This window comes from Drosophila persimilis, unplaced genomic scaffold (assembly GCF_003286085.1).
Source record: "Drosophila persimilis strain 14011-0111.01,24,50 unplaced genomic scaffold, DperRS2 tig00000431-arrow-pilon, whole genome shotgun sequence".
Classification (NCBI taxonomy): domain Eukaryota; kingdom Metazoa; phylum Arthropoda; class Insecta; order Diptera; family Drosophilidae; genus Drosophila; species Drosophila persimilis.
Window position 1 is genome coordinate 754245 of NW_020825312.1, and position 19396 is coordinate 773640.

General features: G+C 44.8%; 1 protein-coding gene across 3 annotated transcripts; it reads right to left on the minus strand.

Annotated features, from left to right (window-relative positions):
• Window positions 1-1186: 1186 nt before the first annotated feature.
• Window positions 1187-19159, minus strand: LOC6595847 (formin-like protein). Of its 3 annotated transcripts, none has more exons than XM_026989437.1 (9): window positions 18594-19159; window positions 10932-11015; window positions 6447-6533; window positions 4270-5922; window positions 3972-4188; window positions 3611-3903; window positions 2986-3540; window positions 2806-2928; window positions 1187-1535 (listed from the first exon to the last, which is right to left on the minus strand). In XM_026989437.1, exons 1-9 carry the CDS (start codon window positions 18870-18872, stop codon window positions 1293-1295), a joined length of 3534 nt encoding a protein of 1177 aa, XP_026845238.1. In that variant the 5' UTR covers window positions 18873-19159; the 3' UTR covers window positions 1187-1292. The 3 variants fall into 3 exon arrangements, with proteins under 3 accessions (XP_026845238.1, XP_026845237.1, XP_026845236.1); XM_026989436.1 differs by having other exon boundaries at window positions 4270-5949; XM_026989435.1 differs by having other exon boundaries at window positions 1187-1505; window positions 18594-18921.
• Window positions 19160-19396: the final 237 nt, after the last annotated feature.

A 19396-nucleotide genomic window follows, 5' to 3' on the forward strand; every position in this document is an offset into this window, starting at 1 on the left:
CAAATTAAATAACATAATATTTTTAAGAACTATGCAGAGCGCGTGCTAATCGTGTATGTCGCCGCGTGTTCTAGAACGCTTCCAGTTTTTTGCTAATATTTTTTTGTTTTGGCATTGGCAAATGAAAGAGAATGTCTACTCTACTCAAAGGATATGCATAAGGATGCCAATGGCACTTGTAAAACTGTGCTTAAAGTTCAACTAAATTCGTTATTGCGTTTTTGCATTTTGCTTTTAAATGTATATAAATGTATATCTATGTTGAGAGAAGACACTATTCGAAAAAGATTGTTACAAAAGCTTTTCAATAATTGTTTATGTATAGTATGAATGTATATCCGAGTGTTTGTTTTTTCTTTTCTTTTTTTTTGTCTTTTAGTAAACTGCTCCATTTTCAGTCTTCAACAATTTGTTGTGGCTTGTGAGAATAAATTGGCGTATAAATGGAATACATATATATAAATGTATATTCTTATAGTGTGTATATCGTTCATATAAAAATTCCAATAAAATTGTATAAAATGTGTATTTCTGTAAAAAATTCCTAAAAATTAATTATTTCTTGCATGCAATATTTTGGCGCTTCTCTTAATAAAAGTATTGGGGCTTTGTGTGTGTGGAGTGGAGGAAAGGCGTAAAAAAAAATTAAAAATTTTAATGCATTTTACTCTCTCAGGTATTTATTTCTTAAATATAGTTGGAAGAGTTTCCATATTCATGCGGATAGAAATAATTTTAAATTGTTTACAACTTAAGCATCGACAACTAAATGATAAACTAAACATCATGTATACATGGATAAATGTATGTGTATACGCATATATATATGTATATACATACATACATATACATATGTATACATATATATATATATATATGTACACAGTTTAAAAGGTAAACCATTATTTAACAATTATATAAATGATAAATACACCGCTCGAATCAGTTCGTTCATCTTAAGCGCTAGCCAATAACAAATTAAACCAAACTAAAATGTGTTTTTATAAACAGCATTTTGGCGAAAAAACATTTCCCACAAAACAAGGCGAGATTCACGGATAGGGCGGGATGCCCTATCGACTGAAAATATTCGAGTCGAGGCACAGCATCAATCGTGCCTGTGGGAGGGAATGTGAGTGTGTGTGTCTGTTGCATGTGTCCAAAACAATTTAATCGCCCAATCACATATTGCAGTATCTCTATATATTTTTTTGTTTATATTCGTTTTGGAATTTTGATTCTCGATTCGTTTCTACTGCTGCTACCGTTGCCCAGTGTCGTGGTCGTCGCGTCTAGCAATCCATCTCCTCCAGGGTGCGCGACAGTCGATTATTGTCGATCCTCCGGCGCTGCGATCGCCGCACCGCATCCGCCCGCCGATACGGCTCGCTCTTCAGCCCCAGCAGTATGTCCTCCAGGGCCCCGTTGTAGACCTCGTCCTGCTGCAGCAGCTTCTTCTCGCGCACCGAATGCGTCTTGCTCTTCAGCTCGTTGATGACGGCATCCTGCAAGGAGAGCGCGCACGTTGTAGGCAACTGTTAAACGTGTTGTGGAGCAAACAGAAGCGAAGCCAGGTTGGGGTTGGGGAGAGGAATAAGAGAAAATAAACAGAGATAGCCATTAGTCAAAGAGAACCATCACCAGGACGACATAAAGACACTGATCTATTCTAAGTAGGGTTAGTTGAGGTTAGTATTAGCTTTTTTTGTTCGATGAGATCTAAAGTATAATCGGAGACTTTTGCTTGAGAGTCTAAATAAATTTTATATTCATCGATATTGTGTTAAGAGCTAACCGATATTAGCTATCCTTATAAAAGGTAGAAGTATTTTGTCCCACTTTCGCTTAAACTTTAAACGTTTTTCGATGAGGGTTTCGTGGTTTTTGGCAACTGCAACGTGCAACGACGAGAGTTGTAGCGTTTTAAAAGGTGGCGTAGACAAAGAGGGACAAAATTCCTAACCGTTTTAGACCGAATTCCTGTTAAAAGAGTCTGTGGTTAAGTGTTAAAATGAAATATGTATTAGCTTTTGGAATTTTGTTTAAACCTGCCACACAACGGTTAAAGCAGCCAAGCAGCAACGTTTTTAGTGATACATTTCTGGCAAGAATCCAATGGGCTTGTCATGGATGGATTTGGATTTGGATTAGCAATGGAATTAGCGAGGATTAGGCCACACAACGTGGGGATTAGAGTGGCTGCCAAGAGAAAGGCGGCACTGGATACTAGGTACTGGGTTAGACAAAAGTTGACACAAGCCACGCGACTTACACTAATGCGGGAGGGAGCCCAGCCCCATACACAAATCACAGGACAAATCTTGCCACATGCCATATGCCACATGCCGTCTTGTCCCGTCCCGTCCCGTCCCCCAAGAAGATGGTGCTAGTGGTGGATGGTGTTGGATTTGTGGGGGGAGCCTAGCGGGCAGCCAAAACCAAATGTCTGACCAATTGTTTCTGAGTTTTGTGTGTGTGTGTGTGTTTCGAGTTGTTAACCAAATGACCAAGTAGTTAACGTGACGTGCTAGGGTGGATTGGAGAGGAGGTTGAGGTGATGGTAGGTTGTTGGTGGTTGGTGGTAGTTGGTGGTGCCCCTGGGGATGGAGTTATGGAAGGCAAGTGTCCATAGTGATGTGCTGCTTGGCAAAGTCGAGCAGACAATGTATTTGCTGCATAAATCAGATCAGAATGAAAGCGTAACAGATTACGAGAGCATTGGCAAGATCAGCAGAAGTTAGATATCCGAGTCAGAGGATTTTTAGGCCACCCTGGGAGGGGGTGCGGCCGCTGTACAGCACTCACCTGTTGCTTCTTCTGGTTGTGCTTGTTGCGCATCAGGACCTGTGCATTGTTCTCCTTCTTGGAGGCAGCCAAGGCCGCCGCCTGCTCCAGTCGACGACGCTGCTCGTTCTCCTGGTCGTGTTGCTGCAAAAAGGATACAAATGTAAAGGAATCTCAATGCTCAGAGGCGACGGCACCAACCTTAAAGGCACGAGTGAAGCGGACAATCAGCGAAAAGAAGGCCGCCGCATCGGCAGTCCGCGAGGACTCGCCAAAGTACTCGACACACTCCTTGAAGGCCTCCTGGGCGTGCCGCAGGTCGCTCTTGATCTTCTTCAGCTTGTCCTCGGTGTTATTGAGGAAGTCCCGCAGGATGTGCGTCTGCGTGCCCTTCACCCGCAGCTCGGCTTCCTTGCGCACCTGATCCATTCCCTTGTCCAGCTCGTGGACATCGGCCACCACATTCTCGAGCGCCACCAGAGCGGCCTTATCCGTGCACTGCAGCTCCGTCTCGTAGTTCAGCAGATCCGGAAACTTGGCCCGTATTGTGGCCACAATGTAGTGCAGCAGCGACGACCGCTTGTCCGTCGATTTGGTGTCGATGAGCGTGTCCAGTGATTGCAGCTTGAAGCCATAGGCCGGTCCCCGCTTGTTGCTGTTCAGATAGTTCCCAAAGGCCAGGACTATCTCCAGCACCGCCCTGAACTTGCGCGACTCCTTCAGTGAGTTGGAGGCAGCGGCTATAGACTGCACTTGCTGCAAGAGAAAGGGCAAGGGTTCAAATTAGACGGTCAGCACAGCTCCAGCGCAGACTACTGGTCCATACCGGACTGATCAGATGAACGTTATCGAAAAAGTTGCCCATGTAACTCATGATCGAGAGCTTGAAGGAGTTGCGCTCGACGCGCGACAACTGGAGCATGAACCTGTCCTCCTCGGTGAGCAGCTGGGGGTCCTTGCGCGCTATGATGTACTCCTTGTAGGCCTTGATCTCGACATCGGTGGGCACCATCTTCTGCAGCAGCTCCACATTCTCCAGCAACAGCTTCTTCAGATCCAACGCCTGTATGGCAGCCACAACATCGTCGATGGGCATGCCCAGCTTGCGACGGGAGATTGCTAACGAAACAATCAATCAAGACTCAGTCAGTAAATGGCTATAGTTTTTGGCTCTCCTGCCCACTCACCAATGTTTCTTAACCTCGTGTGCTCCAGCAACGAGACATTGTCGGGCCTCTTGAAGCGCTTGCTGGACTGCAGCGAACCATCCACCTCCGAGCCAGCGGTGCCGTTGTGCAGGGCACCACCAATGCTGCCAATCTTGAAACGCTCCTCGAACTCGTTGAAGTCGATCTGCTTGAAGATCTTCTCGTCGTCCAGCTCATTGAAGATGGTGCCACGCACCTGGAAAAGGACACAGAGAGACATGAGTAGGGGCAGATCTAGGCACAGCCTTGTGCAGCCTGAGTAGCCTGATCCACTCACCTGATTGGGCTTCAGCGGGATCCAGTTAAGAGTCGGAAGCTTGTATTTGGTGGGCACCTTCCGCTTGATGGTCATGGCGCCGTCGGGGGCTGGCATGAAGCCGGCCACTGGGGGCGGCGGGGGCGGAAAGGAGCAGAGCATGGGCGGGGCATGCGGCGGCGAGGGCGCCGTCGAGGCGATGCTGCCATTGGGGCTGCCCAGCGGACTGAGGCCCATGCCCGGCATCATGGGCGGTGGCGGCGGTATGGGTGGTGCCGGTGGGGGCGGCGGTGGCGGAGCTGCTGCTGCCGCTGGCATCGGTGGAGGCAGCGGCGGTGGCAGTGGCGAGGCAGCGCCCAATGTGGAGCCAGCCTGGAGCCCGCCATTCGTCAGGCCCCCATCGCCGCTAGAGGCGGAACGGGGCAGGGAGCGGGACAGGGTCTGCAGCTCCTGGTTCTTGGTGCGGAGCAGCGTGTCGCGCTTCTGCAGCTCCTGCTCATTTTGCTGCAGCATTCGCTGGAGGGCCGTCAGCTCCTCCTCGAGATTCTGGCGGGCCACCGTCAGCTGGTCGCGGTCCGCCTTCAGGTTGATGTTCTCCGACTCCAGCTCGGCGAATTTGTAGAGGAACTCGGAGTTGCGGTCGATCTCACGCTCCAGCTGATCGTCCAGCTCCTGGACGCGCTCCAAGGCCGACGTCTTCGTCTCGGAGTCCTCCATGAGGGCGGCCACATCGAAGACGTTATCGAGGTAGGCGGAGATCTGGACCTTAAGCTCCTCGGACTCGGTCAGCCGAATCCGCTCGAGGTACTTGTCCAACCCCAGCGCCGTGAACTCGTACTGCAGATGGACGCGGTAGTTCATGTCCTCAACGGAGTGGACCACGATGTTCATGAACTGCATGCAGGCGACCATGAAGTCGATGTTGAAGGCCTCGAAGTTCATGAAGTACTCCATGAGGGTCTGGAAGCGCCGCTTCTCCTGGCACACGTCCTTGAAGTTATCAAAGGAGCCCAGGATGATCTCATGACCGCCTTTGACCAGACAGATGGCCGCCAACAGCTCCAGCACCAGCGCCTTCGTCCTCAGCGACTTGTGGATGAGGCTCAGGGCAATGCAGTTGATCGCCTCCCGATGCTGGATGACCATGTTGAAGCCGTACTTGTTGTTCATGATGGCCCTTAGGCACATGATCGACACGTGGATGTCGTCGGTGGCCGCGCCCATGTTCAGCTTGGCAATGTGCCGTGAGCGCCGCTTGAGGCTGGGACTGTCCATGGCATCGGCAATGGTCGGACGCAGGAAGCCGTAGGACGCGTGCTGCTGCTGCCTCGCGCTGTCCAGCAGAAGGAGAGAGCCATTGGCCATTCCCAGGCCTCCGTTGTGGGGCTGGCTCTGGGGTGGACTGAGCGAGCTGTTCTGGCCGAGTACCAAGTCCACGCCATCCCCGCCGCTGGTTATGTTCAGGCGCTCCTCGGAGGCGCAGTGGGCGCCCTGGAGACGCTGCTCGTGCTGCATCATCTGCTGCCGAAAGCTGAGATAGTCCACCAGGGCGTCCAGGCCCTGGTTGCTGTCGTCGAGGAACTCCTTCACCCACTCAATGTGGTTCGTTCGCAGCGAGATCTCGAGGTCCCGCAGCACCTGCGTGGACGTCGACTCGCCTACCATTTTCCGTTTCTGGCAAAAAAAGTACAAGAGGTAAAGCTGTAAGTGTACAAGGAGAGAGAGAGAGAGAGAGAAAGAGAGAGTAGTGGTTGGGTAGGAGGATGCAGGATTCGAGAGCAGGATACATGGATACGGGATTTGGTGGTGCAGGTGCAGCGGGAGACCATAAAGAGAGAGAGAGAGAGAGAGAGAGAGGAAGAGAGAGAGGAAGAAAAGAGATGGGATTTTCGTGGTGGATCGTGGCGTGTGTATGTGTGTGTGTGTGTGTGTTTGTCAGTGTTTTGTGAGTAGAGAAATGAGAAATTTACACATTAATTAATGGAACAACAACAACAGATTTTGGTTTAAAATTTAATGGCTTTAGTCTACAATTTGAGCTTTAGCCTAACGGCTGGTTAAAGTTTCAAGGTTAAAGGTTTAAGGTTAAATGGTAAAGGTTAAAGGACAAACAGACAACCAGACACCAAAACAACCAGAGACCCAAACACCAATCGGATGGATTTTGTACAAGTACTACAAGTAAATGTGTATCTTACCCGATGACTGCGCGACGCCTTCGGGTCCAAATATGTCCGCAATCTGCTCAAGTAATGTGAGGGGGGATCCTTCGCCTGCACCATTTCCTACAGAGAAATTAAACGGATTCGATAAATGGAGATTAGTTTGAGGAAAGGATTAATGTATATATGTATATATTGGGATTTGCAGCTTGACTTTTATTCATCAGATACGCGTGCTGCCGGAAGAACAGATAAGGCAACATCATTATGTTTTGTACACCCATTAAAAACAGAAATGTTTCGCGAATCCACTAATCTATACTAATCCAAGCTATACCCATGTCTCTTTTTGGGTTTCGATCGTTACGAATCCTGCCTTCAGTCAGATTCGGATCACCCCGAATCGCTAAAAAAAAAACGTTTGCGAGCACTGCGGAGGTCTCTCTCTGAGTTCGTGTGCCCTTCGGCTCTGTTCGTGTGCTGCTTTCTCGTTACCTCTGCTCGAAGAACAAAAGGAGAGTGAGCGTGAAAAACAAACGAAATTTTCGGATCATATATGTATATTCAGCCAGGCTCCGTTCTTCGCTTACTTTTGAGGATTACGCTTTCAGCCAATACGTTTACTTTTCGTTTTAAGGGGCTCCCGGTTTGTGGTATCGATATGTTTCGTTTTCTCATCGTTTCTGGCTTGAAAATATACAGCGTGATAAAAATGCCTTTCTAATTTCAATCTATTGATTTGAAGCAACGTTCCGATAACCAAATCGGACTGCGTCAGCTGTTTGCACCAAAACAAAAAACGTGCTTGCCCTGATCAATTATTTCCGAGCCAAATTTGAGATTGGGCTAAGAAAAAATTATTTATAAACAAAGCACAAGTTCATTTGCCCTGATATAGGTGTCAAGCTTATGTTAATGCATCAATAAGTCATCTATTTTTTCCTTTTGCACTTAAAAAAATCAGTTTACTTTTTATTTAGTCGAGGAAAATGTTTTTCTTTTAAAAAGTAAGAAATCTTGCGGGAGCCGCAATTTAGTGAAAAACGGAGCCTGGCTGATTAAGACAGAATTATATGCGTACAAAAATATGTGTTTATTGCTTTTTAAGTTGTTGACCTCTGGGGAAATATTTTGGTGGAAATGTCCATATACATATCTCTTTCAAACAGTCAATGTTTTGTTTCTATGACATCCTATCTTTATGATCTTGCAACTTGTTCGAAAAATGTACAAAGCTGCTAATCTAAAACTGATAACTCCAACTCTATCTTTGGTTCGAGCATAAGAGGACAATGGTAGGAAATCAGATCACAATGCCATCATCTTCAGTGGAAATGGATGTGGCAGTGGCAGTAGCTGTGGCAGTTACCCAAGCCCCGCTGTTCAATGAACTGAGCTCTGGATTGGCTCTTCCGGGGGGTAATTTTTATGGGCTGGAGGTAGACCAGAAAGAGTGAGAGAGAGAGAGAGAGAGAGCGAGAGAGATCTCCTCAAGCATTAACACCAGGCGGAGGCTTAGCGGCTTTTACTTTTGTTTCTTTTGTATTTGTATTTTTACTGGCGGCAGTAACTGCATATTTCTGTAGTACGATGATGTGTACGGTTCCGCACATCGATCCCCATACCCATACCCGTACCCGTAGCCGTACCCATCCCCTCCCGATCGGATCCAATCCGATCTGAGGCTGAGGCTGGGTCTGGGGCCGGGGAAGAGGGAGATCACATAGGCATCGATGGGTGCTTGTGCTTGTGCTTGTGCTTGCCTAACGTTCAACATTTTTGAACATTTTTGAGCATTTTTGAGCATGAAGCGTGGTATACTTGTTTAAGCTTTCTGTGTGGCTTGGCATGGCTCGGCTTGGCTTGGCTTGTGTTTTGTTTAACTATGCCAACCACTAAGGCACCAACAACCACAGCCAAAACCCCAAACCCAAACCACAGCAACAACGACAGCTACAGCTACAGCAACAAATGCGATCCCAGAGATCCAACCAACGCATGACTACAACCTAAACTATGTGTGGGTTTTGGTTGGGGTTTCGGATCGGGGAGTTGCAGTCAAAGAAAAACCAGTTTCGATTCTTTTTCCTAGTCGAAGAGACCCCAAGAAATATCAACATGCATACCAGGTACATCTACACATACATATACTATATATATATGTTTATATGTATATCTATAGATGGATAAAGATATATGTAAATGTATAGGTATGGAAGCGGCTCCAACAACGATTAAAAACTGCAATTTATCGCAGTCATAATAATTTGCATTTTGTCACTGTGAGCCTCGAAAGCGAGAGAGACAGAGACAGAGAGCAAGAGAGAGAGATAGAGAGAGAGAGATAGACACAAAGAGAGCTCCGTGGGATTGGCTTCCCTCGAGGAGTCACTTCGGAGTCGGAGGAGTGAGTCTCTCAGTCTCAGTCGTCCTCGAGTGGCAAGCTTCGCCTCCACCATCATCATCGTCGGTCGGACTTGTCCCATTCTCTGTATCGCTTGTCTGTCTGTGGGCTGCGTTTTCATTCATTTTCATGACTAGACTTACTCTTGAGAGTGGGTTTTACAGTGGGCTAATGGGAAGATAATGCTTTCAAATTATTGATATGGATATGGATACATTTGAAAACTGTTCAATACTATCAATAAATTGTAGCCAATGTAACCTTTGAGGTACCCAAAAAGATACAATAGATACAATTTGGACAGTCCTCAAGAGTCATCGGTGGCACGCCCAAGCGAATGCTGCAAAAACTATATACATGTCGTGTGCATGACAATGTTCATGCATCATGTATCAGGTGTTATCTAGCATGTCTCGAGTGCCTATGATACATCCCGTACTATCGCGCCGCTTCACTTTATTTATTTATTCCTTTTCGCGATTGAGTGCCTCCATTTCTGAAGATCTGATGAGTAGATTAGGACTATCACTGATCCCTGGTCAAGGTGTAATGGTTGATGCTCGACTCGAGTTTCGCTCATAGCGGTTGCAAAGTTATAGAGAAGTCCAATCCAACCAAAGGGGTTATTTTTGTATTCACCAGCTTGGACGCCTCATCCACGGTGCCGTGGTATCGTCTGAATTATGGAAAACAGGTCTCTGTCTGTCGCTGTGCGGCAGGCGGGCGGTTCGGTTAGGTTCGGTTCGGTCGTTCAGGAACCGGCGACGACGTGGACAAGAAACAACAACACCAATGTGTAGCCATGTTGGGTGTTTATGACATTTTATCGTATGGCAGAAAATGTTTGACGCGAGTCCCAGGTCCGAGCGAGGCGTTCCTTCTTCCTGGTCTACGAAATATGCCTATGGCGAGTATACTCGTATTTACAGCAGTATAGCAGCAGCATATTCTCTTTGTTGTGCACCACACCGTTGTTTTCAGTTTCTGGGTGCAGCTCTTGAAAATTCAGTGACCCAGTTACAAGCGAGATAGATGGATAGTTGGATGGTTGGATGGTTGGATGGATGGATAGATACGAGTAGAATCCACCGAAAATGGTGCACGCTCTGGCGCAGACGTTAAATAGTTTCGTCATAACCTCCAACAGTCCCAGTCCCAGTCGCAGTCCCCCAGCCCATCATTCAGAAGCACGCAATCTACATGGATTTGTCCTATATGGTATACACATGCATGTATATGGATCTCGTATTTCGAGTCGCCTTCGTGGCCAAAATGTTTCGTATTTGGATTCAGCCAGCGAGTGTGCCATTTGAATGAAACACATTTGTGCGAGGCGGCAAAAAGCGACATCACAAAACATCAGAAGACATGCGAGCGACAAACAGCACGCACTGCATAATGGATTGACAAAAAGCTGTACTCGGACGAGTGAACTGAGAGACTTAAACACATGTTCTACACTCGATTTGCAACGACAGTCATGACTGTAAGAGCACGTGTTTAAATCAGTTAAAAGGTTGACTTTGAAGTTCAAGTTTAGGTAAATGTCAGGCAAGAAAACAACTGGGAAATGGGAAACCAAAAAAGGTTTATCTCAGAGCCAAAACAATCCTTCGATTGGGATTGATGCAAATCAAAAATGTGGCATTTTCCAACCTTAACATCAAGATTTTCCATCGTGCAGGCCATTTGCTAATTGAAAGGGAAATTCGTTTCGTAAACGCCTTCGGAATTCCAACACAATTCCAACTCATGTACACATGTATGTAGTATTGCGCAAAGCCATTTGCTGTGGGGTTTAATTGGAGCGGCGGCCACTCCACTTCTAGACGGCCTAAAGGTCAGCGCGTTCAAGGTGTCGCCGTTAATGGAGGAGAGACATCAACCGAATACTTAACCCCCAAAGAGCCAATCCCATCGCCAACCCCCTGTGACCAGCGATCAAGGGAGAGTCGGTCAGAGTCCAAAAGAGCTGCTGAAATCTATGAACGGAAGCCGCTGATAGTAGTAGTAGTAGTGGTGGTAGTGGTGGTGGTAGCAGCCTTTTTCAGCAAACAAATATAATCATGTTTATGCACGCTTTAAAGGCATGAAAACCCATTCGATATGGCACTCACTTGATCGCATATCATGTCCCACTTCTTCTCGTCATCGTAGTTACGCAGCAGCTTTGCCTTGTCCGGTGGCAAGTCCATGGAGGCCTGGAAAACGAAAGAAAAAAAAGCGTTGATGGTTTATTGAACCTGTGTTTATACATATATGCAGATGTGCAGATATAGGGGTAATCAAAAGGCTAAATGTTCTTACAGATGGGCCCTTAAGGCCGGCCCATTGTGATGGCAGTGGAGTATCTTTCTAGAGGCCTTAACCAGAGGCCTATTTGCCTGCTCATGCAAATATTGAAATATCACAGCAGCTGCTGCAGACAGGGGTACTCAGAGTTAATAATCCATAAAGTAGGGAGACAAAGATATGCTCCATTTCCCAAAAAAACAAAGTTTGCTCGCATCTCGGAAATTTCACAATTCTAAAAAATCATAATTTTCTTCTCCGGGGGATCCGAATGTGTGTAGTATATGTAATTTATTCCGACCACTGTGCGGTGGCATCATTCTCTGACTTTTAATGAACGCACTGAACCAACAAGTAGCAAATCAAACAAATCAACAAAACAGAACCCATTTTTACCTGGACGATTGTGTAAAATGGTTAAATGCACAATTTAACGGGAGGGAATGCACCATAATGAAATCGGCAAATATGCTTACGTGACTTCAATTTGATGTTCCTCTTTATTTTTTCTGGGTGCAGCTGCAGTTGCAGTTGCAGTTGCAAGTTCTAATTAGACACACAGACACACACACACACACACACATAGATACATATGCATGCAGCGGCACAGACACACCTGATGATGATGGAGGCAGGAAGAGGGAGTGCCGAGGACAGAGGACAGAGGATGGGGACAAAGGAATAAAGCCATTATAATGGATGATCACACAATGAAGCTGGAAATCGGTTGACAATAACAAAATAAATGCATATGAACGAAGATTTCAGAGAGAGATTGAAATGCAGATGAGAACGAGAGTCCCAATGCAATGTATTCCGAATTGGAGTATAGGATTATGAATTAGATATGAGATATGTCGAGATATGTATGCTGGCTGTGCCTTCTTTTTGCTACTCTTCTGGCCGTTACTCTTGTCATTTCCCTATTGAGACCCTCTTTCAGCAAGCTGACGAGAGTCGGCATCGAACGTGCGGCTTTGGTGTTGGTTCCTAGAGAATATTTGGCACAGAGAGAAGTCTTCGCCAGGCTTGGAAGTCAGTTTTTTGGAGTTCTGAGAGTAACACCAAGCACCGTTTCTCTCTGGGAAAGAGAACTGAGTAGCATCATACAAATGAAAGCCTGGCAAATAGTAATAGCAATAAGGGAAACCCCCCTTTTTTAACCCACGAAATTGCAGCAAAAGTAACAAACCGAAAATACGCTCTGAAATTAACTACTGGTTCTAATTTTGGAGAGTTCAGTGCAAAAAACGGTCGGTTCTAATACCTGGAAGATTCTATTTCTGAGATTTCCAATTTGTTAAGTTAAGAATGAATTTAGTCGAAGAGTTAAACCTATTACCAGTCCTCTTTGTTTTAAACTCAAGTTCATCTCCCACCACAGTCCCCTGTAAAACGTTTCAAGATGTTTTATTGAATGATAATTTTTCTCATTTTTTTTTCCCATTCAATTAGTGGAAATTTACATGCATTTCTCGCAGCTTTGGCTGTGTGTTAATTAAGCTAAACAATTAATAAATTATCTTTATTTTTGCCTCTGCTCTGTTGACTTTTTGTTCGACTTTTTTGCAAAACGTGCTGAATGTTAAATATACACATACATATTTTTGTGTAAAACATTTCCCATATAATAAGCACTACATGGGGAAATGATTGCGAAATATATTGATTAATTAATTGTTATGTTATGGGTGAACCCATTGCCCTTCCTCCATTCAATAACCATTCCATTCGATCCCCCTCCCCTCTTTCCTACTCCACTGTTCCACCGTTCCACTGTTCCGCACCCCGTTCCGCTCTGAGATCATCATTGAGGCTGAGTGATTTGCCTCGACGCGCGCTTTTCGTAATAAAAAAAACAGTCAACAGAAATAAAACAATAAATATGCGAATAAAAGAGTGCATAAAAAGGGAGAGAGAGAGAATAATATAAGTAAACAAGGTGACAAAGAGACGGCGTCGCACTCCTCACTCCCACACATATTTATGCCAGAGCAGGCGAAACTTTTACTGTATACAAATTGGACTTCATCATATAATATATGTACCCATGTACATATGCTTGTTCGAGTATATCTCTCCGTTCCGTTCCGTTCCGAATCCATGCTATATCTTTGTGTGTGTGTGTGTCCACTCGTACATAATGAATTACTTGACCGTCACACCGGATACGCATTTTAAATTTTTCCCTCAATGTGTGTTCTCGATCCGATCCGATCCCCCCGGCACAAAACGCACCTCGAATCTGTCTACGCCCATGCGAGATGAGTAATAGATACATAGGTGGCTCCATACGCCATAGGACGCGGCATCGTCTCGATAGCGGAAATACCAAATAAATACTCTTCAATTGACCGATTTTTCTTTATAAAAAATTAGCTCTGAATCGCATGCAAAAATCCGCTTCTCAAGCCACTCGTACTGTCCGCGTTCCTTTTGAATCCTTACCGATCTATTTTTAAAGTCGGTTTTTATTAGATATGAATATTTAGGTACTCGACAAAAGAACCTTTTGAGTCTAAAAGGACTTGAGCAATAGGAACGAAACTGTAAGCGGATGCCTTCCCTTCCTGTTCTTAAATTTCCTTCAGTCTCAAACATTCCCGTATGGATTTCCCGTTATTTAAACTCTTTATTCTTTAGAATTATAATCTATACATACATACATATTGCCGAAGAGCTTCTGTCAAGTGATAATTAGAAGCGATGCGAACAGTCTTTAGTTTATTTTATTTCGGAATATAAACCATAGATACTTTATGTCGTATATTCTATACGGTATACCCTATTTGGCATTTTTCAACAGAATTCTGGTTTGTATGATACACTTTTTTCCGATTAATAGCCCACATGCGGCACTTAATCTAAAGCGATTTTCCTGCGTATCTTGAACACCAACAACCGCAACAGATCGTAAATAAACAAATGTGTTCAGTGTGTCGATTACCGCATCAGTCACTTGATACAATAAAAAATGCATTTGTTTATAATCTTGAATAAATAAATATTGAACACAACATGCGAATATTCGCATGAAATTAAATTATTCATTCGGTAACTCACAAAAGTTGCAATATTCAAAGCCGGGAAGACATACTCTCTTGGCCGATCAGCCAGAAATATTTGAACCCTATTGAAGGTTTATAGTCGTAAACTTATACTTTCATTAGGGGATGTACAGTGAAACCCGTCATTAAAGATGTTTCCGTAGTCTCCGAACTCTGGGGTCAGATGATCTTACGCATCCCATTCAAGTCCAAAGTCGTTTACCGTTTATCATCAATGTTTGCCATATACATACATATGTATGTATTTATGTATGTAGTAAAAAACCAGATGTCTTTATGTTCTTATCATTATGTGTGGTTTTCTTTTTTGCAGACCGCGAAGGAAGTCCACAGCAAAGATAAACAAATGACCGGCCCTAGAATTCCGATAAAGGGCGATCCGATCCACGCGAAGGGAAAGCAACTCCGTCAATCTCTTTTCGCAGTACTAAAGCAGCCGCTAGATAAAGCCAAGAAAAACAGACAAAACGGATGGACATCCCGGCATCAGCTTGGTTCCATCGATTCCATTCGGTCTGGTCTCAAAAAATTCAGACGTTTCCCATGTTTGGGTCAATGTATGATCGCCGGTTCTTTTCGAATTAACTTCCGAGGAGCTCACAAATTTACCACGTTTCTACGCTTAACTTCTCGACCTCCTCTCGCAATGTGCCAATGGGTATTTAAAAATATTAACCACATTAACTGCTGTTGTGGTTCATTGGCTTGTGGTTTGTCAGCCATTGAAAATGTCATTAGGCGGCTGCGGCTGCCCCTTTTCACACTCCCCCTTCGGGCAATTGTTTATAGATTTCAGATTCTAGGCCCCACAATGATGACGAGTGAAAGTCGGTTGGGTTGGGAAAGCGAATGGGAATGGAGATGGGGATGGGGTTGAGGATTTTGTGCGGTTTAATCTCTCTGTCTGTGTCTTTCTTCTTGTTTGACGGTTTTGTGGTAATGACACCCACTATATGTATGAGACAGGAGATACACACATACATATAATGCCTAATAATGCCATCAAATAAATATACTTTTACTTTTAATTGTTGAATCGATGAATGGCTGAAGAGTCTATGGAAATGACAGATACATTTTCCACTGCCATCCTTGTGGTTAGCTCTTTCTTAGTCCGTATGTATCTCTTATATCTCTCTCTCTCTCTTAGTCCGTATGTATCTCTCATATCACTCTCTCTCTCTCTGATCAATTGTTTGATCAGCTTGGATGATCTTCCCTCGAACATCGACAGACTGCACTCCACCCTTGTCCCAATAGAAGATTCCCCTGCCCCACCCACCACATACATACATACAAAGTTCAGTAAACGCTCGCGATGGAGTCCGTATTTAACCGGAAACATCTGCAGCGAATGCCTCCGATTAGATCCCACAAAACGCAAATTATTAGTAGCGAAAAACGGCATTTGTTGTTATTTATAAACCATGAATCAGACAAACAATCGCTTTTAGTCGGAAGGCGAAGGGGACTGCATGGATCCCACTGGAGGAATCGAGACGGACCGTACCGTACGGGACCGGAACGGAACGGAACAGAGTCTCGCCACTTCAATTGGCAATTGGCAATTGGCAAACAGCACTTTTGACTAAAGTTTTTGTAGTTTACACACGAATTAGCCGATCCAAGGAGACTGATTCAAGGTAAAGGCGAGGCCAGTGCTAGGGATTGGATTCGGGAGTGCGAGCGAGAGAGGGAGCGGGAACTACCGAAATGGCAAACAAACAAACAAACAAACAGAAACGTTGGGGGGCAAATTTCGAGTAAGAAACGAAGGAAAAAAATATAACAGAAGCCGAGACACACAGAAAAACACACTCAAAGAGTGCGAAAAAGAGGCAATGTGTTTTAGACAAACAATAGAGAAGAATAAATAACAGCAGATAGCATACAAAATGTGGTATCTATGGTCTGTCAATGTTTTGGATACCCTTGAAGTAGTACATGCTTATGTATTATATATATTTTATATTTTAAATGTACACACAAGCGTGCTTCCCAATAAACAACCGACCGTCTTTACATCCGTAATCCCAAATCAAGATGCCCAGGACCATATTTACAACCCTGAGATGAAAACAAAAGATCGGATCCCCAATATGGAATAATGCCAACGTACATACATATGTACATACGTAAAAAAGGGAAGCCCCGCACGGAACCCGTCGGAGGAGCATATTTCTCAGTCAGTATAACATGACTTACGATAACCGACAAGTAGGGCCGTGCATATGAGTATAAATAAAGATTTTTGTTTTTTTCTTTGCTCGTCTCCCCTTTCTGTTTCGTTCCGTTCCAGTGGGAGATAAGCCGAGCCGAGCCGAGCCAGGCCGAGCCGCGCCGATGAGCCTCCAGCAGCCACAAAGAGTCATACGGAGGGAGAGAGGGGGAGAGACAGAGAGAGAGGAACTTAGCGCGGAGTGAGTCAGCATTGGCGCAGAGCAATGTCATAGTAACGGCATTAAGAGGGACAGAGAGGGCAACAATCGATCAATTTGCTTTAATTGCCATTAGCATGCCGAATTGGAGAGGCTGAGAGAACGACAGAGGCACAAAGGGGGGAGGGGATCCAATGGCTGGTTCACTCTCATTTGTTATAGTTTTATGACGGTCAAAGCTGAGAGCTTTTTTTCCTCTGTTTTTGTTACTATTTTGGTGAATTTTTTTTGGCAATACAAAATCTTAATTACGTTGTCTTGTTCCGACCGAGAGCCAGAAAGAGAAAGAGAGAGAGAGAGAGATTTACAGACAACAAACTGTGTATAGAGGCTGAGATGACAAGCGAATTTAAAAGTAGTTGAGGCACACGCCTCGGGAACAATGGGACAATATTAAGAATCGTCATAGAATTAGTTAAGGTAGACTTTGAAAACTAGGAACTATCATCAGTTTCGGGAACTCCACCCACAATAACATACAGTTTTCCAAATAATTCTGCTCCCATCCCACTGTGCCCTGCATTTGGAGTTAGAGTGCAAGCCAGAGAGAGATCAGAGCACACGAGAAGCGAGGGAGAACACTGGCGCAGTGGCGGGTAAACATTTTCAGAGGGGTGTGGTGTCCAAAGAGTTTACACCGTACACATGTTTAAGATCGGAAAACATGGAAGATTCTTGTTTTTCGAGGGATGGGGCAATCTGATTAACATAAACTCTCCTCTTTCGTACGCCTCTGAACACACAAAAACACACACACACACGCATGCACATGAAGAGAGTGTCTGACAAAATTCAAGCGAAAAGTCGATGAGGTCATCAATCACAAGCAACAACCGCGAGGGAGGGTAGAAGAGGAGAGTGTGTGTGTGTGCGTGTGCTTGAGCGGAGAGAGAGGAGCTTGAGGAAGCCAATCCTTGGATTAGAACCCTCTAGTACCGGCGGTGGCGATGGACCATGCATGAACTACTTATTTGGCTGGTTCCTACATGGGTACCTTCCGAACTCAAAGAAGATACAACAAATGTTGCTCTGTATACTCTACAGCCCACCAGGCACCAGCCACCGAACTAATTCGTTTCGGATGCAACGTCTCGCCAGTAGACGAATGAACGAAAAAGCATGAGAGAAAAATGAAGACAGGTAGCTAAAAATGAGGCTGTCCTGCTCTTTTTCCTTTCCTTTTCTGTTTTCGGATATTGCATTGTGAGAAGTACAAAAAGTTCCGCTTCAAAAGTGTCTATAATTATTCAAACTTTAAAGGTAAGAAAAAAAACTATTCAATTCATTATTTACTGCAAACGGTATTTACGTAGGCTCAATGAAGAAGTAGAGGAGGAATGAGCACCCTAACTTAATCGTGTTAGTGAAGAAACAGTGTTATCCAGGGAATACAGTTTCAAATAGAAAACGGACAGGGGCAAAAAGTCGCAAAATTGTTCACTGCATTAACAGTCTAGGAACTAATACAGCTAGATAAGGAAATAAGCAGCTCCAATAGAGATTTATACGTAAATATGTGGTGTTGCTTTTACAGATTGATGCAATCAAAAATAAGGAAAATCGGCGTTTTATTTATTTATTATATTTATGTTTTATAGATGAAGTACAATTAAGGAAAGCACTTCAACTGCAAAAAAAAAGAGGCTTTTTTCAAGATGATCGAATTCCTAACAAAAATAACACCAAATTAATACTGATACAGAATGAAAGACAAAATATATAAATTTAGTAACCTACTGTAACATTTCACTGACAACTAAGTGGGTACCGATTTCACTAGCTACAAGCTGGGTACCCATTTCACTGCCTATTAGATGGGTTAAAATGTAAATGATGAAAATCATTGTTAAGAGTTAGTAAATAAAGTAATCCTGGTCTGTTACGGAATGGTGATATCTGCTGGGAAGTACTGCCCATTCACTAGACATATTCAATGCTTTCAATGTTTCCCATTTGGCGATAAACCGCACTCAAGACTCACCAGAACTTTGGCGAACCGCCGATCCAGCTCATCTGTGGTGGGCATCGGCTGCTGGCTGCGACTCCGCACGCTCGGCTGCCGGATGTGATGGTACTCGGAGCTGGAGCCGATGTCGTAGCGCAGGTCTTGCTTCTGCAGCGTGCCGCCCCCGGATGCAGGACCGTTGTAATTGTGGTGTCCATTGCGCAGCATGGAGTGGGAGCTGTGGTGTGGATGGTGCTGCTGATCATCTGTATCCACATCGGCAGTGGTGATGTGGCGGGACTTGACTGCACCCATTATTGTGGCAAAGCGACTGCTGCCGCCTGCTGATGCTGACGCTGCGCCGCCACCTCCGCCTGGTCCGGCCCCTCTGCCTGGTCCTGCTCCTGCGCCACCGTCGTCGCCGGCTTCGATGGTCGCTGCAGTGAGCGCTGTGCTAAGGGATAGGGAAAGGGTCCCCCATACAGTGCGACAGAGTGCGCGGGTGCGTTCGGGGCAACTTGAAAGTTGCTCTTTGATTTCGTTAAAGATATCCAAAGCGGCTGCCTTTTCTTCTTTTGTTTTCTCCTCCTGGTGGTGCTTCTGCTGCAGTTGCTGCTGTTAGCGGCCTGCGACTTTTTGTTTCTGTTGTGTCGACCGAACGAGTGAGTTTTCCAAACTTCAATTTTTTTTTCCTAAATAAACTTGCTCATTTTAAATTTTGATAATTACATTAATTTTTTCTTTAAATCCAAGCAAAAGTAATAAACCACAATTTATTAAGTGGCGGCTGCTGCTGAAGAAATAAACACACACACACAAATACAGACAAAGCCAGATTT